Raw genomic sequence first — 27,817 nt, forward strand, 5'->3', positions numbered from 1 at the left:
AAGAGGGATCAACTAATAATGCAGAAATATTTCAGAAATGGTAATAAGTAGTTTGCAATGGCAATTCTGTTGCCTTGATTACATAAATTGTGTTTAAGTGAAGAAATTCACAATAGACATTAAAGAATTGGTCTATCCATGAGCAGCTGAAAGGATTTTTCTTATAAACTAGCAGAATTATGGCTTAGCTTGACTTTGGTTTTGATTGTGTTCTTAATTGGGAAGTTCCTGTAGGAAAATCCTTCTCCATGTGTGATTTTTTGGTGTGTGACCTTAGTATCTTCTCTCTCCTTAGTTTGTAATTCTTTCTGTAAGATAGATTACACATGACACACATACAGTCCAACAGACAGTTATTTTCCATACCATTTTTTACCAGTTGAGTTCTTTTTCCTTATCCAAAAATTGTAGGGAAATAAGTAAATACATATTAATACGTTTGACACAAGCCATCAATCTTACACTTTGAGTAGCAGTTCAAATACCAGCTTTGTACAGTTTATTTTAAAAGTATAGGTGATTACAACCAAGCTAATGCCTATGTCTGAAAAGTTTCTATGATTTCCAGAGTTGCTTCTGATGCATTCCCCATGCATGAGCTATCTCACAAAGTCTGTTCAGACAGTGGGCTTTACATGCCTGCATCTTTTACCCTCCTCTGCTCTTCTGTGGCTTATGCTGCATGTTCTCACCACTAGGCATTTTTTCCTGTCTCCCAAAATACTACTAACAGTACCCGGTGTTTTCTGTCTCTATGGACAGTCTTCCTGTCTATTGATATCTTAAATTTTGTATGCATTTGATAAACATATTACACTCTGTGTAGTGTAATTTCCACTCTCACAGACCTCTCCAGATAAGCCCTTGGGATGGTCTTGTAAAGTAATTTACAGCCTTTGCATCAGATTTTTCAGTGGGCCGTCAAGACAAACTGCTAGTGCAGGGAAATACTCTTCTTCCTGGGGGTATGTAACAGGAGATGCCCTTTCCCATGTATTTCTAAAACATGGCTCAGTAGTTTTGTCAAGAATAGTGTTGGTGTCCTCTCCCAGACCAATCACAAATAGAAGGCGTTCTGTCTCCTAGCAAAGACTAAGTGGAATGAAAGAAAACCAGAACCTGTTTGTCCTCCTAGGAGAGGGATTCACTACATGTCTACACTGAAAAGGCAGTGCCTAAGTCATGGGCAAAATCATTATCATAACAAGCGAGTATTCCCTAGGATTTTAGAAGGGCAGGGTGGAAAATACTTCTCAAAGTATGTGCCTCAGTAAAGAGTGAGGGGGAAGTTTTAACAGGGCTGCAGCCCAGGGCGAATAGTTGCATGCATTGTGGGGTAGGCTTACACTTTAGTGATTGATGACTCTGTGCCTGGCATGCTTTGGGTGATTGCGCCAAGTGACAGGAGCATTGATCATCACGATTCAGCGGCGGCTCTTTGTTGTGTGGCATCCGCCACAGCCTCAGCCAACACTGCTCTTCTGCTGTCCATGCACAGATGCTTTTGTTTTGTGATGAGAACAAGAAGAAGCATGTGTGGCTGGCAAGGTGTTTTCCTGACCTTATGGCCTCTCTCAGCCATGCCCATCTAAAGGCATGCAGGCGTGCATGAATGCTCACAGCCTGGCATGTGGTGGTGGTGGTTGGTTAAACAGATTTTGTCTCTGAGTTGTGATAGGCTGTGATGGTAGCTTGTATGACTGCAAAAAATTCTGTATTCATCATTCACTACCAGTATGATCACTCATTTCCTCATTGTATTTCTGCTGATCTTTAGAAAGTATGTCATCTTCCAGGGCATATACTGAAGTGGTGTTTTGTCTCAAGAATAAGATCTTTTGCATTCCTTCTTTCCTTTTTCTACAAAATAGTGCAATATTTTCTACAAAATAGTGCAACTGCTAAAGCAGTTGTTACTTCATGACCATTTGATGAAGTGGTTAGAACTTTACCAGGGAAGAAATTTTCAGGCTCTCTGCCTGCCTCTTGAACTTAGTGTTTTCCAGATGCTTGTAACATAATTTCTCAAAGCATGTTCAAAGTCCATTTTTTTTTCAAGGGGGTGTAGGAGGACCCAAAAACTGAGAGCTCAACAGAAAGCACTTTCACTTCAATGGAAGGTTTATTTGTGGCAGGAGATTCAGCCAACTGGATTGTTTAAAAGTGAAAGAAGTAAATGAAAGTCTGGTAGTGAGATACACAGAGAGAAACATGGTTTAAGTGTGATGAAATTGATTTTAAGCCCTTAGGGTAATACTGTGGGTACCATAAGTTAATCTGCTCTTTTCAGTTGCAGAATTGTAGGGGAATGGCCTTAAATAAAGATCCATCAGTGATGCTGTTAATTATTCCTTCCACACAACTCTAAATAAAAAACTGGTGAGGTTTTAATTTTGTAATCAGCAGAAGATTAATAATTCTTTTGCCAAAGGCCATGATGATCTTTTAAGTATGTAATGAAATTGCCTTATTCCTGTGCCATTAATTGTGCTCCATTTTAAAAATGTGATCGGTCATCTGTCTTATGAGCAAATGATACTCTGTTACCTCAAAAGGAGACCTGCGATGAATGGTGAAAGGATGCAATCTGAAATTCACAGTTCTTTTGTTTGAATTTTTCTAGTTAATATTGTGACAGAAGGAGGTTAAAAAAGGGGGAACTGTATATATTTGGTTAGTATATTCAACCATGCATTGCAATTCATGTCAAGACCCAACACTTAGCTTACGAGCTATGGATCTTTACATGAGTCTAGGACATAGAAGTTAAGAGAAAGTGACTGTAAAACCCCTCAGGCTTAGCAGAGGGATTCGAAGAAACATGTAGCCCATGAAGCCACATACAGCTCACTTCATTTCTATTAGAATGACTTGTTTGTGGCTTGTAAGAACATCTTCAGGTTTTTAATCTCTAGCAATAAATCTAAATAATGAGTTCATTACCAGTGAGCTGCAAGAAAATGTCAAATTTTACATTCGAAGTATTGGAGTATGGTTTGACAAGGTGGCTAGGGATGAATTAAGTTTTCTACTGTTGAAATGCATCTTCCTTCCTTTCCTTGCTTTTGGTACTTGTTTGAACATGTTCAGACTTGTAAGTAAGACTTGTCTGGTCTTACTTCAGCTGATTCAAATATAGCCCAGTGGAAAAAATTATTTTTTTTTTCTGAGTTTTTGTGTGTGTTTGTTTTCTGTTTAGCAGATTCCAACAGTTTACAATTAGATGAATGCTAAAACCTGCAGGAAGTCTGGGCAGCAGGGAAGGAGCAGAAGAGAAAGGTGAAAGACTTATGAACAAGAATTAGCCCTTCAGCAAGGCAGGGTGCTCATTTGATTCAGGCACAGTGTAAAACCATGCCCTAAATTGGTGCTTTGTAGGCAAGAATCACTGCAGCTGCACTTCTGTATATGTTCAAGATGAGGAGACAAGCAGAGCTGTGGAGATGTGCAGAGCATGCTTTCTGTCACACAGTGCTATCCCTGTCAGCTCCTGGAGTTTTCAGTTTGATTCCCACCCTGAACTTAAAATCCAGCATCTTCAGCATACATATATAAGCAGGCCTTTAACACCCACAAAGAGGAATTGTATCCTTAATTGTCAGAGAATTGAGATTTAAGGATTTTCTTCCCCTTGTCTGGCTTGTTCTAAATAAATGAACTTTCTGCTAATTTTTTTGTCTATAGTCTGGGTATAATCTGTATGAGTCATTGTGCCTATTCTTTTGTTTAATGTATGGGATGCTCTTGGAAAGTTAGCAGCAACTGGTATTTAAAGTGAGTAACTGTGAGAGGTTATGCGGTAAAGTTTAGTTTTTCATTTAAAGCTGCTCTGCATTTCAGTGTTAAAATTAATCCCTTATGGAAAAATAAATGTTTCCAAGCAAAAGATTGAAATAGCTTGTTATGGGGTCCCAAGGGAATCAGCACTTAATTTAAGTGTATTCCTGGGAGCCTAGTTTCCTGTGCAGCCCTTGCTGCCAGGAGGCAGTGACTGTCAGTGGAGGCCTGAGACTCTTGGCCAAAGGAGGTAAGTCTCCTTTGAAGGAAGGTAGTGTGAATTGACTGCTGCTGTCATTCATGGGTTATGATGGCAGGGTAGTTGAATGTAAATCTTTGTTTTCAGCTGACATTTTGTTTTTATGAAGAAGCTGAAAATTTCCAGGAGACTTTTTTTTCCTCCAAAGAAATTTATATTAGGAGAGGTTGCAAGCTGTAGACCTTCAGTACTGCAGCTTGGAGGGTATGCAAGTAGAACCAGAAATCTCATTTATAGCATATTTCTCTGGGGATGCTTGTGCAGGTGGGCTGCTCTCTGTCCATGTTTGGAGAATCTTCTACTCAGAGAGTCTCAAGTGAATAGCAATCTGCTGTGGAACATAATGTCATATAATCTGCTTTCTGAAAATAAAGTTTATTTTGGTCAGAACTTCTTGTGGAAGAAAACCCATTAAATGTGTGAAGCTTTTGTCTTAAGAAGCCAGGACTGCCATATCTGCTGGTTCAATCAAAAGCGTGGATTGGTGGTCAACAATCAAAAATCTCCAGTGCCCAGACCTCTGCAGAGCACATACTGCCCTGGCACCTTTCTTTAGCAAAAGGTGAAAAGTACATATTACCTCCAATTAGCTTGTGGTCTGTTAAACTAAGCAGCAAATATTTTTCCAGTTACCTTTTCTTCTACACCTCAGAACAACAACGTAAAACCAGTGCAAAGTATTTTCTTCATAGCATGAAAAATGTTCAGCCTTAACCTATTCATGTGTCGTTTTCTGCAGGACTTTGTGTCCAGCAGTGGTAGCAGAGAGTTCCTGTATTGCATGACATCTGAGAATGCGTCAAAAGAAAAATGAACAGGAAAACTCCCTCTGTTAGGAGGTGGGGGGGGGGGGGGAAGAAAAAAGGAAAAAAAGTATCTGTTACATTCCAAAATCAGTCATAATAATGGAAGTTCACTCAAATAATTGCCAGAGTCAGAATGGACAAACATCTGGCTTATTCGTCCCTAGCTATACTAACAAAAATATGATATCCTGTTCGAAAAATCACTGAGCATCCTAGTTTATTTTGGCAGTTTTGCACCTTGGTATTTTTCCCTTAAATAAGAACATATCAGTACTTTACAGCTAGCATGCCTCCAGCTCCAGGTTCACAGTTCATGTGCTTCTGTGACTTTGAACTCTTCTTTTCCTGAGTTTACCAGCAGACAGCTGCACCAGAACAGAGATGTTTACATGTGGGGAGTAAATGGCAACTTGCAGCTCAGATTTTCCATTTCCTTTTGCATTGTTCAGGAATCCAGGCTCACAATTTGTGTCCTAAAGCTTTGCATCTGACTCGGTCTTTCATAGTACGAATGTTTTATTTTGACATTGATTTGTTGATAGAAAGGGCTGACTAGGGAGAAGCTACTTTCACTAGAAATTACCCTCAGTATACACGAAGTTCAATTGTGGGTGAAATAGCTTTTTAAGAAATATTCTAAACATCACTTTCTGTAAGGCTTTCAACCACTATGTAAATGTGAGACTAATGTGGAACCACTTTATGCAGCTTCAGCATGATAGATGTATTTTTAGATGGAGAAAAATTACATTTTCTATTAAGAATGATGACGAAATCTGATTATCTGCTTAAACCATGACACTGTCTATTTAAGCTATTGTCATGTGTAGGTGATTCCCAGATGTGCTTGGCAAGGCAGTAATTACATGAAGGAGGTTGTGATAATTATAAACAAGAAACAAAACCATCAGAGTGATTTGTTCGTTTACCTGAACCCTGAAGTGGAATTACAGACTCCAGTGAAGAGTTCGTTCTGTCTTTACACCACCCAACAGACTTGTCCGTATTGCCTCATTTAATATTTATGGGCTTTTCCTTTCCCTTTTGTACGTCATTTTGATATTTTGGGTTCAGGCTCTGAATGAAAACTATTGATGATTTTGTAGCAGGAGTGAGTGAAGTAGATGTTATGTCAGTGATTTGTAGAAAGACCTATAGTAATTGTGTGTTGTGTTTTGCCTACTGTTGTTTTGAAACGATACCGTGGTTACCCTGATGTGTTAGAACATGCTAGCTTTTGGTCATCCTGCATGCAAATTTTATGAGAACAAATTATTTGACCCTATTGGATCATTTTGGTGCAGTTTACTTCTGATATAGATGTGTTTATTAATTGCTAGGTTTAACCTATGGCCCACTATTAAAAGTAATATAATAGGAGTGCATTGCTGATACATGAAACTTTAATTTTTAAACTTCATTCCCAGTGTTCCTTATGATACTTGGGCTCTAAAACTGAAGTATAAAATCAAACAGCAGAGTATTTGTAGAATTAGGTTTTGCCCTTTATATCACCACACAGTGAGAGAATCCTGAGAGCCCTATTTACTGAAAATTACATACAGAAAATAATCTTTTAGAACTTGTCCAGGTCATCAAATCCTGTAGGTGCAAAAAGGGGATTCAGAATGCAAAGCAGGGCCTGCAAGTGTAATATCCCTGATCTGAGTCTGCATATGTTTGCCATGGGGTTGTGTTCTTAGTCTGGCAGTGCAAATACCTGTGTGTTTTCTGTGAGCTTGCTAAAGGCAAATCAGTTACCTCTTTCACCTCATGGCTAGGCTTCGCGAATGAAGATTTGGGAGTTACCTCTTTACTTTTATTAGAACTGCTTTAGAACTCTCTTTGTGCCTGGGAGATGAAAGCAAGCAGTTAACATCATGCTAATATCTATTACAAACCTCCTACCTGCTTGCAGGGCAGCAGCCCAGGTAGCCATGATTCATGGGGGTGGAAAAAGGCCGCTTGGCAGGGGACAGGATAAACAGACATCCAGGGAGGGGAGCTGAAGCTGGGCAAAAACTGTGTACACAGGTAGCAGTGGTTGTGTTATAAACTTTTCTTCAGTTGAGGTACACAACTGCTTAAGTAAATGTTTGTTACCCAAAATCTACGTCAGGTAACCTGTAATCTATAATTGTATAGTATAGTATGGCCAGTCTTCGCGAACGAAGATTTTGGGAAAGGTCTTTTACCTTTCCAGCCTGCGCAATGGATTTTTTAGGTGAGACACAGCATGCGCTGAACTGAGCCCACCCTTTAATCCTAAGGTTCGTCTGCCGGGGCCAAGCGAGCTTGGACAATGGCAGTGAGGTCCTCAGGACGTAGGTTTGTTTAGAGTGACCTTCTCTTAGATGGATGCCCTTACAGGGCTGACGTGCTCCATCTGCCCAGGGGAGTTTCCTGACCGGGAATCGAACCCGGGCCACGGTGGTGAGGGTGCCACATCCTAACCACTAGACCACCAGGGGTCCCCAATCTATGATTGTAATGTATTGACAAAGTATATATGAGAAATCATAACCAAAATAAATGGCCTGATTTCTGTTGTTACATTTAAAGTGATTAGCTGGTTTATCTCATGATCTCTAAATGTAGACTAGCTTGAAACTTCCTATTCATAGTCTGTGTTTTTCATTGGTGCTTTCATTTGAAAGCAGGAAACAATCTGAAAGTAATTGTATCAAGTGTTTCAGCACGAAGATTTTAAATTATAATAGCTTGGCATATTATTCTACCTTCTTACTATTCCTTGGAGGAAATAAAATGGAGTTGCAACTTTCATCCAGACAGCTTTTCTACTACATCCTGTTTCCTTCCGCACACTGGAGAAAGCACTGACATCTCCCTTTCCTCCGCTTCCAGTGAAAAAATTCCATTCCCCATGTTGTAGCACACACTCTGGTGAAAACTGGTGTTGTGTTAGCTTTTCAGATGTCAATACAGTATTTGGGTTTTTTTAGGCGAATGCACATTTGCCCTCCCTATCAAAGGAAAGCATTGCAGAGAACAGACGAATATGCACAGCTGCTCAGATAGGTGGCCCCCCGCACAACTCCCCTAGCCATTTGCCCTGTCCAAAGGGTGGCTTGTACCTCCCGGAGAGAACCATAAAGTACTGTGTGAGCAGTTGCTGTATTTACTGGAAGGCTGACATCTCTGCTTTTCTCCCGCTGAAAGGCAGACTTGCAATCCCCCTTTCTCTAAGGAAAATTGACCCTTGAAAAGGCTTGGCATGAAATGGATTAACTCCCTGGAAACTTTGTTTGGAAATGTTAGTAGACTGCTATGTATATACACTGGCAGTCTCTGGAAGAGACAAATTATTTTCCCACCCTCTCAAGCACTTGGTAGTTTATCTGTTGTTTATATTAAGGATTGATCATGGTTATATATTCCTGATTCAGAGTTCTCATTAATCACCCTATGCCACATAAGAGATTGGAGAAGAAGAATAGGGGTTACTGGAAAGCAGAAACGTGATCCCTGGCTCTGCTTTTAATATGACTTACCTGACATTAGCTTTGCTCCTATGAATTACTGTGTTTGTGTAAACCTCTTTTTTTTGTTTCCATGTTTGGTATGTCTGTTTTTCTCAGGGCTATTCAGAAAAAGATGATATACTTATTACAATGATTTAGGAGAATATTAATCATACTTGCCACGTTACTATTTCAAGAGGTCCCTGCCCCCCTCAGCATGCCCACCTCCTTGCTTCCTCTCCCAGCCCCAGCAACCATTTCCTCCCTCAGAGCAGATCCACACAGGCAATTGTTTAAGCCTGTGCAAAATGAAGAAGAGGTGGAAAAGGACTGCTGGGGTGAGGACAAATGCCCAAAGGCTGTGACTTCCTAAAGTGCATTGGCTGCCAACAGAGAGATACTTTCTGCCACAGCAACAGAGCAGATTTGTGCCTCCTCCTCCTTGACCCTACTGAAGGTTTCCAGCCCTGAAATGTTCAATCAGCTGTTGTGGTCACTTCCCCTCCTAAGCATGGGAGATAAAACTGCTGGCAAGAGGGAAAGAGAAGGGAATTTACTGATTTTTACAAGTTGATTATGAGGGTTATAGGAACACATTACCAGCCCTGCTTGGAGTCAAGTTGAGAAGCCTCTGGAGCAAGTATTTTCTCACCCTGGCTTGTCAGCCTGAAAGTCCCTTCACATCCTTCAGAGGCGTGCATTGAGCCCAACTCATTAGAGTGTTCTGGTGGGAAATTGTTACATTGGCAAATTTTCAACCAACGGGAGATTTAATCCCTTGAATTTTTTTATTTGCTTTGTACTTGTGTTTGTCTAATAAAAAGAAATTATTTGGATTTTAAAAGAAGCAATTGAAATAATTGCTGTTTGACAAATCAGAGCAAATTCTCTCTGCAGAGACTGATACAATTTAATACAGATGATCTTCTCTTTATTTGTAGCTCCACTAAAAATACTTTGCCAGGTGTATCCTAATTCTGGACAGATTTTTCTCTTGAGTCATGTTACGTTCATGTCTGCCTTCTTTGGTGCAAAAGCCCACTATTAAATTCACTATTTAACAGCATATTCAATACTATGACTGTAACTGCTGGTTTGTGTTTATAATTAAACATTCTCTCCACAAAAGCAAGAGATCATCAGAAGTTCTGCAAACTTAGAAGAATTTAAGTCCATTAGTTGTGAATAAAACACATCTTTAGTGAAATTGAAGGAGGAGAAATAATATAGGAAAGTCTTATATCTGTGAGAATTTGCAAACTTTTTAAATGTAATTGCACAGAAACAGTGATTTTAGAGGACTAGATTTTTTTAAATACTTTGATTCAAACTAATTTAGATTGCTTGGGTTTTTTCCCCCCATGTGACTACTTTTGATGACATATTGTACATATCAAGAATAAGAGAACTTATTTCTGAGTTGGGAATAGGTTTTTAATCAGACTCAGTAATGTAAATAGAACTCTATTTGAAAGTTCATTCAAAACTAAGTAGTGGTGTATATTTAAGTGCACTGTATGCTAAAGTAGAAATATCCCCCAGTGTTCAACCAAAAGCATGTTTAATGTGTGGTTTTGTTTTGTTTTTTTAATGTTTAACAGTAACTGAAGCTGGCTTTGGTGCTGACATTGGGATGGAGAAATTCTTCAACATCAAATGCAGGGTGTCTGGCTTGTTTCCCAGTGTGGTTGTACTTGTTGCTACAGTGAGGGCTTTGAAGATGCATGGAGGTGGGCCAAATGTAAGTTTTTGCACCTTTCTTGGAAAATAAAATAGTTGCTTGTATTTGAAATAAATAAAATATCTTGATTTAAGAAATATTTGGGGTAGCTTAAGGGCCAGTATTTAAATAACCCTTCTGAGATACCTCACTATATAGATGTTACCTCTAAAGTTAATGCAAGAAAGGCACAAATGAAAGAAGAGGGACAAAAGAACTCTGAAGAAGTACTGTATCTTGCTGAGCTAGGAAAGTTTGTTCACATGAAAAAAAAAGCTATAAGATATAAATATCTATATTCTTTTTCCTGCCTTTTGAAATAGCATTTTAAAGTGCATTGAAGTAGTCACAGGCTGGGAAATTTGGCAGCTGAGGAGGAATGAGAATGAATTCGGGTTGCAGTGTGTGAGTGGAAGTAGAGAACATTGTTGGTGAAGGTTTTGAGATTTCTTTCACTCCAGTAATGGGTACCCATTACCCCTTCTGTCCTTTTATTTTGTTCAGGTTAATTTCCTCAGAGATGCTGAAGTAACTGATAAAATTTTGCAAATGTTTTCCTGGTGTACCAAAAGTCACCAGTGTATCATTTCTTTGCTATTTAACCCACAAAGAGACTTGTACCAATTACTGGTTGTAGAAGTGCTCCTCAATCGTGCAGTGAGATCAAACTCTGCTAGGCAACTCTGCTAGCCAAGTAGACAGACACTGAAATTAACTCCTGAAAACACTTTCATCTGCCCAGCAGCGTGGTAGAGAGTGATGCTGCCAGGGAAACAGTCTCACAGGGTGAAAATACCAGAGCTGTTTCCACAGCCACAAAATTTTGGAATGCATGGTCTCCCTTACAGCTAAACACCTCTAAGAGTTAAAGCTGAGCCATCCTTTTTCAGTCTTTCAGGTTGATATAATTACAGGACTTTCTGTCATTTTAGTCCACTTCTAATGCACCTTTGTTTTTAATTACATTCCTCCATTCCTTACAAGGCAGGTGTATTGTCACACGTGTTATCATTCAATCTAGCAAAAATAGGACTTAAATATGTCTTAATAACTGTTTCTGTTTTTGTCTGAGTTGCATCTTTAGAAGTTTAAAGCTTTTGTTTGTTTACAAATGCGACGCATTCATCACAGAGGCATGTAGAGTACCAGATACTTTTGCTGGGAGGTTAACTATAAAATGGACTAGAGAAAAAAGTGAGTAAGTCCAGTGCCTGGGATTGATGTATGTAGTCCTTGGAGACTAAATATAGTACCCTGGTTATACTCTTTGCATGTATACCTTTGTGCTTTCCAGAAAAAGTAAATTACTTGCATGCAGTTCCTTGCCCCAGGCAGCAGTTGCAAGACATTAAAAGATGATGTTCCTCTTCTGGTCATCTGTGTTGCTGTTATTTCTTCAGCCAACTGTTGGAGGTTGCTGTCCATTGTCTTTGTACTGCTGGTGTCTTGTAACAATATGTAGAATGAAATCCAATTACCTCTCCTTTACTGCATCTTTTGCAACTAGTTGCTAAGTCACTACCTGTATCTTACTACCCAAATACAATAGGAAGTGTTGGTATTCTTTATGTACTGGTGAAATTAAACAGAAGCTGCAGGCAGACTATGATGTTGTGTGCAATGTATGTGTTAATTGGCAGTATAGAAAGTAGGCAAAAGTGCATTGCAGACCCTCTAGGGTTATTACAAGTGTCAATCTGTGATGATTTTGTTTATTATCCCAGGTAACTGCTGGTGCCCCCTTGAAGAAAGAATACACAGAAGAGGTAAGAGGAACAGTTATAAAACTTAGGAGAGGTTTCTTTAAAGGAACAAAATAATGTGGCATAGGGAGAATCAGAACTTCTTGTTCCTCTGGCTGCATAGCGTGCAGCCTCAGGTTTGACAATAGCACGCTCTAATGCTGACATTCAGTGAACATCTTTAGTAGGCACTGCCAACAAGTAAAGCCATCTCATCCTCCCTCAGCCCCTTTCTGTTATCCCTCTTGGATGTGTTATTTGTGTGACTGCATGATGGATTGTAGTGAGGAACTGAAATAGCTGAAAAATAACCTTTTTTCAGTAGTTTTTCTGGGACTACTAAGTTTTCAGATTGATCAGCATACAGGCATTTATGGAAGGAAGGGAGCAGAGTGGTGTAGGGGTCAAAGACATCCCTGAAACTAATGACAGCATAACCCGTTCATTAAACAAGTTGAATCTGTGTTTCATGTTTGGGCTTGGATGTCACTCGTCAAACAAGTGTGAATTCTACTGGTTTGTTTTCTTCATCACGTCACTGTAGCCGAATTCTAGTCTTCTGCTTGTATGAAGCTAAGAATATGTGTTTTGTTATAATTAAGACAAGGTCTACAAAGTGTGAGGTAAAAGAGTAAATAAGGAAATCCAGTAATGTGCTTTTATCTGGGATATGTATGTATATATAGATTAAACGATATATCTAACATATCTGTATGTCAATCCCCACCCCACTACTGTAGTTTTTATAAACTTTGCAAACGAGAGACTAACAGCTCTTTCACAATCATGACAAGCAACCACTCATCAGCTGTACCATCTTCTTGTGTCCTAGAAGAGAGCAATGGTTTCATGTACAAACTTTGTACACTGATAGTTACTTAAATATGTCTGTTGCTTATTAGTTGAAATAAGAATTAATAAGGGCAAAAATTCTTTTGTCTGGAAGCTTTTCACTTGCCTGCAGCTGTCATGATCAACACAGTTTTGTTAACTCTAATTTACAGAAAATTCTTTGGCTGGAGAAGTCTTTATGTATGTTACCATTTCCATTAATTTTTATTTAATTGCACAGAACCTCCAGCTGGTAGCTGATGGCTGCTGTAATCTACAGAAACAGATTCAAATTACTCAGCTCTTTGGAGTTCCTGTTGTGGTTGCTCTAAATGTCTTCAAGTAAGTCTATTCTTTGACTACTTTTGTGAGTAAATACACAATTTAAACTTCTCTCTTTTCTTGGTTTTTAAATTAATGAATTTTGGCATAAAGAAAAGAAGCTATTAAAAAATTTCCATTTTCATCATGAGTATAAAGATATTTAACTCCTTAGCTTGTTCTTAAGGTTTTAAACCAGCAAAAAGTATATACTGTTATGAAACTGACAATCTTCCATGTTAATTAGCTATAACAATCACAAAGAGTTTTCTTGCAACATCTAAATATGTATACTTTGTATAAATGCATTATGTATATGGCAAAATTTCTATATTGCTTTACAATTGCTGATGATGGAATAAGGCTAAGTTTATATGGTTATAAAAGAGTACTAATTAAACAAAATAATGAGATGGAATTGTTTGCCTGGCAGAACTGACTCTCCTGCTGAGGTTGATCTGGTGTGTAAGATTGCCAAGCAGTGTGGAGCATTTGATGCTGTACCCTGCAATCACTGGTCAGCTGGTGGTAGAGGAGCAGTAGAATTAGCTCAAGCTGTGGAAAAGGCGTCCAATCAGAAGAACAGTTTCAAATATCTCTACAGCTTGGAGGTAAGATTTTTTTTTTATGAAAGCATTCTGCATCAGAGTTGGATTTAAAACAAGAAGAACATTGCAAAAGTTATCCAATATACTTGGAAAGGAACTTGCCTTGGTTTAAAATCACAAAAGCTGGAGAGAACAGTCTGTGGCTTGTCTAATCAAAGAGCAGGATACTTGCTGGTAATAATTGTTGTTTAGTGCACTGAATGATGTTTCTGATGCTTCCATGTTTAATGTGAAAGTATGTATGCAGATGGAACATTCACAAATTATTGAGAGACTTCTCCACAAAGATCTCACACTCATGGTATTTTTCCTGTCAGTCAGCTAAAATGAAATGTAGTTGCTGTATTACAGTGATGGGTATTGCACCACATTGTGGCTTCCTGAAGCGTTCACTTTCCATATGAGAAGGATGTAACAGGTAGCATGTCCTCGCTCATCCTACGTCTACCCAGCCCAGCCAGGTCAACACAGAGAAAAAGCACTGCCTTTACCAGCACCTTCTTACACAACACAGCTCTCAGATGAACCTGAAGAGCAGAGGTGACCCAGTCCTGTTCCTTCTCTCCTGATGATCAGATTGGAGTCTAGTAGTACTAGTACAATATGGCACACATATGTGGGTCACTGCTGCTGTTGGCTTTAAATCCTCAGTCTACCCAGGAACAGCTCCCAGTGCCCTTGCCTTGCTCCAGCTGATGGCACCTGAGTCCACAAGCCCCTGAGTTTCATGCCTTACTCCAGCTGCTGGCACTCAGACCTTTCCTCCTGCTCTCTAGTGTTCATACATACATATCTAGAGCAGAGAGCACACCCGCACAGAAGGGAGTCAGAAATCAGATTTAATGAGAATAGAGCATAGATTGTGGTCCTCGAGCACAGAGCTCAATTAGTCAGACTACTGACAAGGCACACACCTTTACACCCAACTGATGCCTTCTTCCTCGTTTCACTCATTTTTTTTCCCCACACTTGTTCCTTTTCGATCCATCTTGATTACTCCCTTTCCCCATCTTTGGTCCTTCTACTAAACAATCTTTACACATTCCCACAATCCCTTTGAAAACCCCATCCTAAAGTTTACATAGTCCCAAAATCTGCTTGTTCATACATCCCACAGAGTCATGTGCTGCTGTAGGCAATCACTTGCTTTCATTTACAGTTTTCTGATCAAAGAGTCTCCCCATTGACTCACCTTGGTGCATTTCACAGCAAGGACAGTAGTCTCATCTTCCCCTTGGATAGGAAACAGGCAATTCAACGCGCTCTAATTTTCACTGTTTAGGTTTTTCCACCAATTACGTTACTTGAGTTCCTCCACCTGTCATTGTTCCTCTGATCCTTCCTGGGGCTTTGTGTCTCATTTGCTTAGCCATTAGATAACCTAACAAATGATAGTGTAGTCCAAGTTTCAATCCTATGTCTGCCAGAGATAGTGACTCTTTTTCCATGTCTTGGAGACTTTCCATGTTATTGGAGTTGTCTGGAAGGTAACATCGCAGCATTGTGACCTGTCAAGAGAAGTAGCTTGCAAAGAAGGATTGCTTGGGAAGCTCCATGCTTTGAGTACCACTGTGGTGGCAGAACACTTGGAGGGACATATTGCCAAAAAGGTTATACAAATGATTTCTCAGGACCTTCCTAGCTATCCAAATGTGGGTGGGTTTAAATCTGGCCAGCCAAAGAGACTTCTCTGGTTTCGAGGCTTTGGAGCCAATTTGACAAGGGCTGTCAGATTTCAGATCCTGTGCCCTAATTGACTGTACTGCTTAAGTTTCTTTAGAAAATGTCTGAATGATATTTTTTAACAAGAGAACCTCAGTTTCATTCTTTTAAATGGCTGAAAGTTCCTGTTTTGATTCTTCTCTCCAGAAAAAAGTTCAGCTTGAGGTAGATATGCCCTACTATTGTCTTCCATTCTCCCTTCTCCATGATATGTACCCTGTATGTGTTGCACCCATTTTATTTCTTCTTTCCATGTCCCCTACTGTTTTTCAAAATGTCAGTAATCCAGACAACTCCTATCAATATTAACCAGTGCCTTGACAGAATAGAGGTAAATACATTGGGAATATTAGTGCTGCGGCATCTACTCAAGGCATTTTGCCCATGCAACTTTTTTACAGCTAAAAAATGAACAATGTATCTGCCTTTCTAAGTTTGTCTCTTCTGAGGTGCTCTGAAAAATGAAGCTATCATCTTACTGAGCTTGCGTAATAACATAGAGAAAAAAATTCTTTGAGAAATATATGCAATAGTTTTAACCGCTGGACACTTGTCTTACAGAGATAGGACATTAGCACTGACCAAGTCACATCCTTAGGCTCTGATGTTACTAAATACTGTGTAGCTTATAATCTTGTGGTATGAATGAGTAAAAAGGATTGGTAAGGATGGACTCTAAGTCTAAAGAAAATGAGATTGGTTTCTACTTTAATGTCTTTCCCGGGCACATCATTTCATGCTGTGTTGCATGAACAGCATGATCTTAAGCACAAAGGGAATGAATCACAACTTTACATCAAGTTAATATAACATAACTTCACAAAAGTATTATAAGTCTCAAAAATATATTGAATGGATTTTATAAAAACATATAAAGATTTTTAAATACTGTAAAGAAAGTAAATTCAGGCCAACAAAAACAGTAAAGTTCAGGCTTCTGTTTCATTCTTAATGTGCAAAGGATGGGGAATGAAGCAGTTGGAATAGGAGAGTGAAACAGCAATGCTGTCACTTGTATAGTATGTAGGTCAATTGGTTACTAGGCTCACAGAGAAGTGAAGGAAAGCCACCTCACCCAAATGAGCCTGCCCAGATATTAATCAAGATTGTAAGAAGATTTTTTGGAGGGATATGATTTCTACTGTTCAAAGGGGTAAAATTAAGAAATTTAAGAAAGATAAGAGGTAGTAAAGTGGGATTCAGGCAGGTGATTTTCCCCCATCGTTGTTCCTAAAGGGTGTGTAAGTGAAAGGACATAATTCTATCCCTCATCTGACTGCTAGATTTGTCCAGTTACTTGAATACTATTACATTCTGGTTGCCTCAAGTTTGATGGGATTTGAGCTGTTGTTGGCTTTTCTCCTGTTTTCTTTCCCCTTTGGAAGGTCAAAGAGGAGAAATATCCTGTGTAAAACCACTACCATGTCATTCATGTCTTTATGAAATTACTCTTCCTTTTACTACGTCTCCATTTAATCCTTTGATGTCTATGCACCTTGTTTTCCTGTCTGGAAAACTAAATCAGAATTTGCTTCTAAAACTGGCTATAATTGGAACAACTTCCAACAGTACAGATCACTATAGTCAAAACAAGTTCATTCAGTAATTTGATGTTTTGTTAGAAAGCATCTCCCCAGCTTGAAAAAAAACCCTTAAAGCCCCTATATGTAAAACTGGTTTATATCCTTTTAAACTACTTAGAATAAAGTTTGCAGTAAACTATTTTATTAGCATACAGTCAGAGATTTAATTAAAGGATAGTCCAGACCAAGTGTGCTCTCTTTGTTTTGGTTTTTTTTCCAAATGGCATGCATCTCTCCAGTGCTTTATGTAATTTCCAAATGTATCTCTGAAAACAAAGACTTCCTTGAAAGGTATTTATAAATGTGTATAATATGAGAAGAACAAGAATGTATTTTCTAGATTTGTTAAATACTGTTTCTGAACATAAAATCTGTTCAATAGGTTTCCGAATCCTGAAGTATGGTTATACATTTATACCATTTTTTTTGATACCCAAGCATGCACTGAATGAGCAATTTTAGACATTGGGCACAACACAGTTGTGTCAGTTCAGGACTCAGGCTTTGCTAAGCTGTCCTGTTCAGTATCATAGCAAGCTACCCTACTTGCTAACTGTGTAACTCTACTTGCTAACTGTAAGACTGTGCTAACTATATTCCTTGAAGCACCTATTTTGGTCTGTTTAAATTTCCTTGGGTTCAACTTCGTGACACATTGTTCTATAGTCCCACTTTTAGATAGCTTTTCAGGTTCTCTTTATTTATTTCTGTAAGTAGGCAAGATTTTTTTTTTTTTATCAAGTGGCTGATGCTTGTAGTTTGTCTTTTTTTTTGGTCTTGATTCTAGCAAGGATTTGTTTGACATTTGGTATTAGATGAACAAATATTTTTCAGGAGCTGAAATGAAAATAGAATAGCTTATATATGGTTTTGGGAATCTCTATCTGTACCAGTGTAATTTCATGGACAGAGTACAACATGTGACCGTTGACAAGTATAGACAGCACCATTGCCACTGCAGGAGTGTAAGAAAATGACATAAACAGATGCAGTGTACCATAAAATGCTTACAGTATTAGGAATTGCACAGGGTGGAATGGGTCGTTCAGGAGCAAGGATGAGTTTTCATCTGATAGGCTCCAGAGTTTATAACACAGTTGAAAAGATTACTGGCAGTAGTTGAAATAAATACTACAGTATTGTGTGCTTTAGTATGGATTTTTGTCCCCTCTGCACAATAACCTCTCTTAATTTACTGTTGTTTTCTTGAAGAGTATTTCCCTTCAGTGCTTGAAGGATAGATTTGTTTTAAAGGCCTTCTGAACTCTCTATGAAATAATCTGTGGTGGTTTATTTTAACATATATTCGTGCTACATATGGAAAATATCAAAATATCAACCCTCTTATCACTGTTGACTTCCCTTCTGGGTTCACTTTTCTTGAAGTATGGGTCTTTAAGTTGCAGCAGAAAGCTATTGCTCAAAATAAAGTTGACTGACCCATTAAAAGTAAGTTTAGACAACTAGGGGGAGGAAAGGAGAGGATGGAAACATTTGCATCCCATTCCCAAATTTCTCTGGCCACTCTTGGCCAGGGGTTGCTTGCCTGTCAAGTAACCTGCCTTCTTCCACTAACCTGGTCTTCTTTTTTCTCCTGTGGTGAACTCTTCCTTGACTAACAGGAGCCCTCCTCAACCTGGGGCAGGAAACAGAAAAAAGCAGAAAAAAGAAGGCAGGCATTAGATTTTTAAGAGTTACATTGCCCCTTCCTGCAAGACAGCTGTAGTGCAGTGGGCTGTCACTCAGGAGACAGAAGAGAGGAGAAGGATAAGCATATGGCATGAGGCAGGATCAGCATATCTGGCTGGTCAACAAGTTAGCCTTGTCCTCTTAAAAGAATGACACAGTAACCTGACAAGTTATTGAAGAGCCTCAAATCACCTGATTTATGCTGCACTGGAAAGCTAAACTGTAGAGTGTAAAGGTCACAAATGGGAGGGAGGAAAAGGGGCTGTTTCAGTTTTCCAAGTTTGTTAGATGACACCTTTTTTTGACAGTGCTCTGCCTTTAGGTAATATCATGATAAATGAAAATACTTTCAGGTTATACTGTCAAAGTTGATTGCACAAATATTTTGGATGAGTGCAGTGTATTGCCTGGCCTGCCCTGCAGAACAAAGGCGAGCTTTCTCAGCTTGGGGCCGTCCACTGAGAATGAGGTTGAGTAGCTTCACTTCTCAGGGAGGCATTCAAGCAGTTAGCAACCTCAGCACTGGTGTTTTTCTTCCCCTGCTGGGAGCATAATAATAACTTGGGCAAATCTGGAGCATCTGAGCCCACAGTTTGGCTACCCCTATGCGTAAGCACAACCCTGCCTTGGTTGTGCTGTGGCAGTATGGTGTGGGCTGTCGCTTGTCTCATTTCTTCCAGTCTTTGCTTCAGCTGTCAGAGACAATGGGTCACTCAGAAGGGTCTAAGGGTAGCATTGAAATGGGAAAAACTCTGCTGGGAGCTGTTCTGTGCGTTATTTTCTCTTCCGTCCTCTGGCCATGGTCTCCAATAGCAAGAATGAGGTGTGAGTAATGAAGGAGGAAGAGCTCTGTCAGTGGAGAAGAAGGCTCCTTGGTCTATGTACTAGGAGAGGAGGAGAGGCTCGAAGAGGAAGGCACAGTCAAGAAGAGCTCGTGTGGGCCTGGATTTGAGGATGCTGACCTCCTGGGGCACAGTGTTTCTCATCATTTGTACCCTTGTCATCTTTTCAATCGCAGTGATTGAATGGGAGGTGCGGGGGGGGGGTGTCAGGGGTATTTTCTGTTTCTTCCACTAATACCACAAAGTCGTTAAGCCATGAAAGCCATCCATCATGTGTCTGCTGTCACATCAACCCAACATACCTCTGCTCATTTGCCTAGGAGACAAATAGCTTCTGTGTTTTTCTTATACAGCACAGAGTTCAGTCACATGTGGACCAAATGGAAAGTCCTTAAGCATTACTGGGATAGGAATAAATAAAATTATGTATGCTCCTCACTGAAACTTCTCCTGATAATTGATGGAGGTCATTTCTCTTGAAATGCAGGCTGTGCTGCCCTCCAGGGTATGCTAATCTTTAAATTATTTCCCCCCTCCCCTCTACTGCTAGTAAGCCATCTAGCAGAGAAGCCACATTAAAGAGGAATTCCATAGGGCTGTACCACCCATTCCTCCCACTCCTATCAAAGAGATTTCGGTGGCGTCTGGACACTTCTTTCACTGGATTGGGTGCTCTAGGGTTGGAAGCTATCTTTCTTCCACTCTATCTCTTTATTTGTGGATATAAGCTCTTGACGGCACTGCACTTTTATGTTTGTTTTCATTATTTCCCTATTCTTCGTGTAAAGCAATTTTCTTAGGCACAGCTGGGGTTTCAAAGTCGGGGAAATGGAAAATAAATCTCTAAGGCCACAGGCTTAGGTGTTGATTCGCAAACTCTTTAACTTGACTGAATACACTTTTCCACAAATTAAAAAACAAACTCTTGTCCTGTGCCAACAAAGGAAGAGCAGTGCTAAAGACTTGGAAATCCTTTTGTCAGCCACAGATCTTCTGGAACCAGAATATACAGATACTTTAATAAATGTGTTTTTATTTTATCCAAGGGAAAAGCTAGAAGTAGGAGTTTGAATGTGCAGAGTCAGCTATTGTTTTAGCACTGCACTCTGTCACCCCACACAGCACCTTCAGCCATATTCCCATCATGTTTTCATTTGGCAGCTTCCCAAGAAGAGGAGTGAATGATGTCTGCATACTGTTTCACTTAGCCAACTTTTATTGCTTTCAGTGAATGTGCAAGTTAAAATTTAAAAACAAAAATGTCACTGCCTTGAATTTTGAATTATTTTAAGAATTTCTGTTAAAACATAAGCAACTTAGTTACAATAAGCCCAGACGTTGTTACCTTATAATTAAACTAGTGATCTCATAATTAAAAATAGATAGTGACACTAAAGTGAATGTTTAAAGTATCTGAAGTATGTGTAAGTTACAAGTGAATAGTACTATTGTATATTCTCTGGTTTAAACACGTTTTTTCAACAGAATTTTAAGTTTTGTCAGAGAATATAGTAGTTTAAATATTTATGTTGTGTAAATGTGAAGACATCATTTCAGACAGTGCTACACACATGGGCATTCACTTACAGTTTTCCATTTAAACTAGATAATACCAGCACTTCTCATAGTAGTGTGATTTAACTGCAACCTAGTGGAATGTAGTATGACTGGGGACTTACTGCTGTTGTCTCTGACTTTTCAGAGGTGTTTTCTGTTGGACTGTTTTGGTGAGGAAGTCAGGGGGAAATGTTTAAAAGCAGAAGGAATTAAGGAAGAAGGGAACAGGGGTTATTTTCAGCAGTCTCAGGGATTGGCTATGGGGAGTTAAAAAAACTACTTCCTTTTCCAGTAGCCAAAGAACTTAAAAAGTCAGGTGTCCAAATTAGGATGCAAAAGATGGGAATCTCGAGCACAGTCCCAGACCAGATCCTTGCTAATTTGCATGTTTTGTTTCACTTAATACTGGCTTTTGTTTCACTTAATACTTAGCAACAAGACTGATTTTAGGAATCCCAGCCAAGCTGTGTGTCCTGCCCCAACCTGCTGTTTCTGCTGGTAAATTTCAGTGATCAGATTTGAACAGTTTTAGCAACTCTTCCTGCTTTATGCTGGCTTTGCCTTTACAGTAAACTGGATATGTGAACTGATGTGAGATGCAATAGTTATTTTTTCCTACATTATGTTTTAGCCTGGATCACTTTCTCTGGTATGTGCAGCTGCATGGTGGTGCTGCCCTCTCAGTTGCACTGGCACATGGGTGAGTGTGAGCAGCAGAGGAAAGGAAGGTGACGGAGGGTCTATGGAAGCTGGTCTGCTGTCCATGGAAGCCCTATGTGGAAAATTGATAATCTGAAGTCTGCTGTTATAGCTGATGTAAGAGATGAAGAATGAAGGAAATGTGAGAAAAGGCTAGCAGAAATGAAACACTATTAAATTACATTTTGGTAAAAACCTTGCTGTTGATAGTATTGGAAGAAAGAAGATTGTGTAATAAATGGCACCAACGTGCGCTAATATCATGTCTTGCAAGTGAGGTGGACTGGAAGTTGCAGTATGGCTGGGTGACAACACTGATATGATTTCATCTTAGATAATCAATTCAGTCTTGAGAATGACAGGCTCTCCTCTTTATCAATGCTGATTGCGTGGATTAATCGTTCTCTATCAAGTAGTGAAATATACAGCTGCACAGATACTGGTTTTGTGAAAGCAGTTTGTGCACTTCTGCTTTAGCACTTGTTATGTTTTAGCCACGGAGAAAATCCTTTTTATGGTGTGGGTGCACCTCAAAGGAAGCATATGGCTTTGGTAACTAAATACGTGAGATTTCAGAAATGTACATTGTCTCTGGCAGGGCTGATGAGATTGGTTGTTACTTAGAGGAATCTCAAAGCTACTGAATTGTCAGCAGATATCCTGTGTGGCCCTGTAGCACCTTCTCATGGTCAGTGTAAATTTACATATCTATAAAAGTCAGGTTTTATCTAAATCCATACTGTCTATTGTCTATCTGTCACCTGTTCTTCACCTAAATGTACTTAATTGTGCAACATTCACAACATTACATCAGGGAAATGAGAAGAGGAATAGCTTTTATTGCTGATTTTAAATCTCTCATGCTTTTGACACTCTGGATATTTTATAAATTTCATTCTCACCCTAGCTGTCCAGGTAGCAGAGGTGCTGTGGAATTAGCTTGTTGTTCATATGGGTGCATCGACACTCATCATTCAGATGAGACTTTTCATCCTCCTTTCATTAAGGTTGTTTTACTTATGGCCTGCAAATAGGTGCATCAGTGTAGATAAGCATTGGAGTTTGCAGGTGGGAATGAACAAGTTGTTCAGGAATTTCACAGGTCATTGTAGAAAATTCTCAGATTCTCAGACAAAAAAAAGTGAGAGATGTTGTCCTAGTTCCAGCCAGGACAGGGTTAATTTTTGCAGTAGTGGGAGGGGGCATGGCTAGGAGCTGGAGGTTTTCTATATGTTTTCTATACCTCCTTACATCGTTACAGGGGTGGGAGAAATGGAGTCTCTTATAGGCAAAAGGGGTTCCAGTCTGGTCGAGTAAATGTGGCAGAGGGAGCCGTCCAGTTTTGTCTATTATCAGGGTTTTTTTTCTGTGTGAATCATTTCTTTCCTTGTACCCTCTGTCATAAGTATTGTAACTGTTTGTTTTCTTATTTCATTGCTGTTTCCAGTAAATTGTTCTTATCTCAACCCATGTTTTTTGTCTTTTGTGCCTCCAATTCTCCTCTCCATCCCACTGCAGCAGGGAGGGGGCAGGGAAAGTGGAAGGAACAAGAGAGAGCAGTGTGTGGTTTGGAGAGTCTTAGTGGGGGCACTGAATTGGGGAGTACCCTTCCTAAACCATGACAGATGTGAAATTATTCTTTCTTTTAAGTATCTGAGATATGTGATTTGTGCTGGCAGGTATTTGACCAAAGTGTGTGAGGTACAAATAAGTAGCTCACATGATTTACTTTTTGTCTAGATAAGTGGCATCAGGTGGAGCAAAAATCAAGCTTAAAATCCCTTAATGATTTAGTTACTTGTGCAATATCCCTCTATTTTTCAGTCCCTTTAACTTCAATGAAACACTTTTCCATGTGAATTAGCATAGTTAGTACATGTGGTGGATGCCTTTGCCCATCAGTGACAGTATTTTGATAGTGAAGTGCTGAATAATCAAGTTTCCTTGAAAACCTAAAGCTAAACTTGCCTTTAAAGACCAGATAAGAAAAAGTAAGAACTCTTCCTGTAAGTATCTTGTAAATATCCAGGCTTCTGCTATGGCATATATGTAAAATGTCTCTTGAATTAGTCGAACTTCTTTTCACATAAATGCCATTATGTCACTTTCAAGCAAAATGAATTTTTATTTCTCATGTAGAGCACTAGGTGTTTTTTCTTTGAAAATGCTTCTTTAAATTGAAGTTTCTCAGCAGTATTACTTGATAACTGAAACACGGGAAACCTTTTAGCTTGAAATGCCCTTTTACACTGTGATTCTAAATAGATAATGCCTTAAAAGTTCCACTAAATACTAGGAAACAGGTGGATCCTTAGCATGGTGTAGTGTACTCCTTTCCCTACTCCTGAAACTTCAGGAAGGAAGTATGTCTGAGAGTGTGCATGTACATGGGCTGTGTTAATGTGCATAGTGCATCTGTGCCTCCCTACCGGTTTGTGTCTGAATTTGGCTCAGCCAGCACTCATCTTGCTTGTGTTGTGAGATTAAATGGGCTCAAACTCTCCCCTGACACCATGCACATTGCCTCACCTGCTTCTATGCGCATGCCTTGCAAATACATGTGACATTCTCAGAAAACCACTTTAGTTTGCCATTCACACTCCCACAACTCCTTCCCCAGTGGTGAATCTTCTGAGGTTACATTTGCAAAATTTGAGATGTGGGTACTGACCTGAAAAGTATTTGACATTCTGGTTTAAAAAAAAAAAAAACAAAACCAAAAAAACAACAAACAAACAACAAAAAACCCCCCCACACAAATGCCAATAAGCAAACCATAAATCCATAAGGATACCATTTGACTGTCCAACTCAGACTCATACTCAGCCATGCAAGATGCTGCACACATCCCGGGAGGAACAGAATGCCACCACTGTCATTAAAGCAGTCTCTTCTGATGCTAGCCAGAGCCCTGCTGGATTTTGTTTGGAAAATACAGCTATGGTCATTGGAAGGGGACTGAAGGCACAGTAATTATACTGCTGTCAAATTAGTTTGAAATATTTTGACACAAATGCAAGTTGAATCTAAATGTACATCTCCACTTCAATGAATTTACTGAGGTTTAAGCAGAAGGCTGTTAGTTTTGATGCTGGCCTACTGACAACAGGGAGTGGAATGCCTTTTGCCCTTCCATTTGCCATTGCTGTTAGTCCTTGACTGTGAGCAAACAGCACCCAAAAGGCAAATTAACAGACATGTTTTGCATTTCTCCCACTGTGTTCAAAACTGCCATGGATATGAATGTAGTAAGTAATCACTCTGAGAGAAGTTTTCATCTCATGATGGCTGTCCATGACACTAAGTATTTCACTGAGCTTACTGCTGCCAGGAATTATATCCAGGATATTTGGAATGCATTATCTCCAATTTTGATTAGATTTTTTTTTGCATTGGTTGTATTCCTGTGAAAAGCTTGAAGTCAGGAATGTGACATTATTCCACCCAATTAAGGTGCAATATCACATAGTGAGCACGTTCAGAAAGCAACCTGTGGAACTTCTTTAAATCTTTCTTTGAAATTTCAAATCTGAGGGGGGATTTTTTTTGAGCCTTAATAGCTTTTAACTGCCTTACCTTTAAGCCACTTGAAAGTCTGGTGAGCTTCTTCTCTTGTGATGTCTCTGTTACTGGAGTTCTTTATCAATGTAAACTTTAATTTTTCTAAAATTCAGTCATAAATACAAAAAAGGTTGATCTGACACAAACCCTTCAACTGATGTATCTTTGCAGAAAAACCATTACTTCTAGACAGGCATTGCAAAAATGTGATTAACTGTGGAACTTCCTATAAATGCAGCAGATAAAGTTCATTATCGACAAATTACTTTCTTGCCTGTGTTAGAATAAAATTAAATACTTCTATTTTGTGTTCTGGTGCTTTTTGTATTGCTTGAGATTACCAAGTCTTCTTCCCCAAGTGGTATCTCTTTAAATTTTGTTCAGCACTTCTTCCACGTGTTCTTAATTATATATGCTAGACTACAAATCACTGGTGGCATATTCCCTGGAGTATTGCACACATCTCTGGCCATCTATAGTCAGCACTGAAGTAGCTGAACTGGTGGTGTGATCCTTTCTCCATCATCCTGTTCCTATTGAAAGAAGTCAAAGAGGATGGCTAGTGTAAAATAGGCTATAGGGTTCACAGTTGCTGTCTCCAAAGTCACTCAAAACAAAAGGAGAGAGAAAGAGGAGAGAGTTGTTTACTCTAAATACACAAAATGATGGCATGAAAAGTAAACGCCTGATCTGACCACAAAAAACAGTTTGCTGAAAATCTGTTAAAGGATTTTTAACAGACTGAATGTGAGAGTCTGCATCTGCCTTCAAAGAGAAGCCATGAGGCAGAACATATGTTCAGTTTTAGCTGAATAACATGATATGAATACTCTTGGAGACTGGGGTTGAACTTAGCGACTTGAGGTTTCAAAGTGAATCCTAGAATACTTTCATATTCTTTCTTTTTTTTTCCCTATAAGTGTCCAAAGTGCTTTACAATATCAAAGCTACAATTCAAAATATGCATGTTAGGAAGGATAGGAGGTGAGAATAATAACAAATTTAAAAAAAAAATCACAATCGAAGAAGCAGTGATGGTTCAGGAATTTTCTGCTGCACTTCCTCACTTCTCAGAGAAACCTTCCCTGGCTGCCTGCTACCTCACCTTGTCCACTCATTGTATAGGTTGTCTTTATTCTGAAATGAATTTTTTTTGTGTAGGGATCCCTGTTAACCCAGTAGCTCGTATCTGCAGTGAGGGTTAGCTCTTGATTCTTAAAACTGCATGGCAGTAATTTTCTTCCCCCATTGTAGGCAGGGGTATAAGCTCATGTCGTCAACTCTGTAATGCACACATTGTGCAGCTTCTAAATGATGTAATAGTTGAAATGGTGGTTGTAATTCATGTACATGTCACTGAATATCATATCCATCACCAGTGCCCTTTACTTTGTTTCGTGCTTTAGCAAGCCTGTTTAACAAGGATGAATCTAAATGAGAGATTCAGATATCTCACACAACAAAGAAGATCCTAGTTTCTCTTGGCTAATTTCATCCTTACATTGTTTCCTTGTCTCTGCAGCTTCCCATTGTTGAAAAAATAAGGATCATTGCTCAGAAGGTGTATGGAGCTCAGGATATAGAGTTGTCTCCTGTTGCGCAGTCACAAGTTGATCGTTACACCCGGCAGGTAAGAACACCAGTGAATTATGCTGTCAGGTATCTGTTGGATGAGAGTCTTAGGAAACCTCAGAGTGTAAAGTGTTCTCAGATTGGAGTGTTAAGTCAAGCTTTGCTTAAAGGCATGATACCCATGATACTAAACTGTGGAGGTCAGTATGTATTGGTTTAGATTACACAGAACAGAATGGTTTTAACCTTGAAAGCTATCTCCTGTGATAGATGAACAGTGTTCAGAATATTTCTGAGATTGCTCATGTAACCCTACTTTCTATGCAGTGTGATAATTCTGGGTTACCGTCTTAAATGTGACAACTGCACATCTGCAGAATTGGCAGCTAGCATATGAATGTTAATTTGTATGTGCAAAAAAGAGTTTGCAGACACAGAGAGACCTGTGAACAGCTATGCACATTAGTAACAAAGCTCCCAATACTTGTAAAATCTTTTGTTTTCTTTCTGTTCATATTATTTTCAAGGAGTTATGAATACTAGAAGGTGAAATACATCTCTGATCCTAAAGCATGTGGGAGTGGGCTTTGTATCAGTTTGAAAAGTTCAGAAACCATGCGGAGAGGTGAATGCATTTTCTGTAGTGGAATGACTTCTGGACATAAACTTGGCTGAAGCCTTTCTGTCAGAAAGTAGGAACTATGAACGATGTGTCATGGAAAAATACCTGAGGGTACTTCGTCAGCTTGGTCAGACAGGCAGAAGTGTAGCCATCTTCCCTATAATGCAAACTTCTCGAGAATTAATTTGATTTTTCTAGATCAAAAAGAAGATGAATTAGTGTACTTAAAGCAAAATAATCCATGCCTTTATGTTTTCCTGCTGTGATTCTCTAATGCATATTTTAGTCTAAATGTTAGTAGTATTAGGAAATATTTTCACAATGTCATTAAAGGATTGTCAGCACTGAGCTGCAGAGTCAATTCCCTGCAGTGCCTCCTCTCCTCCTGGCTTTGTGAACTGGCCCTGTTTGTCAAGGAATTCAA

At 39.2% G+C, this 27,817-nt stretch overlaps 1 protein-coding gene across 1 annotated transcript in view; it reads left to right on the forward strand.

Moving 5' to 3' along the window:
• The window catches only part of MTHFD1L (methylenetetrahydrofolate dehydrogenase (NADP+ dependent) 1 like), a 139,345-nt gene that overhangs the window by 65,031 nt on the left and 46,497 nt on the right, over window positions 1-27,817 (forward strand). Inside the window, exons 19-23 of the mRNA XM_027683494.1 lie at window positions 9,926-10,065; window positions 11,769-11,810; window positions 12,859-12,959; window positions 13,372-13,549; window positions 26,722-26,829. Coding sequence (XP_027539295.1) covers window positions 9,926-10,065; window positions 11,769-11,810; window positions 12,859-12,959; window positions 13,372-13,549; window positions 26,722-26,829 — 569 coding nt within the window. The remainder of the gene's footprint in view (window positions 1-9,925; window positions 10,066-11,768; window positions 11,811-12,858; window positions 12,960-13,371; window positions 13,550-26,721; window positions 26,830-27,817) is intronic.

This window comes from Neopelma chrysocephalum, unplaced genomic scaffold (genome assembly GCF_003984885.1).
Source record: "Neopelma chrysocephalum unplaced genomic scaffold, ASM398488v2 Primary Assembly neopelma1_23, whole genome shotgun sequence".
In the NCBI taxonomy this organism is placed as follows: Eukaryota; Metazoa; Chordata; class Aves; order Passeriformes; family Pipridae; genus Neopelma; species Neopelma chrysocephalum.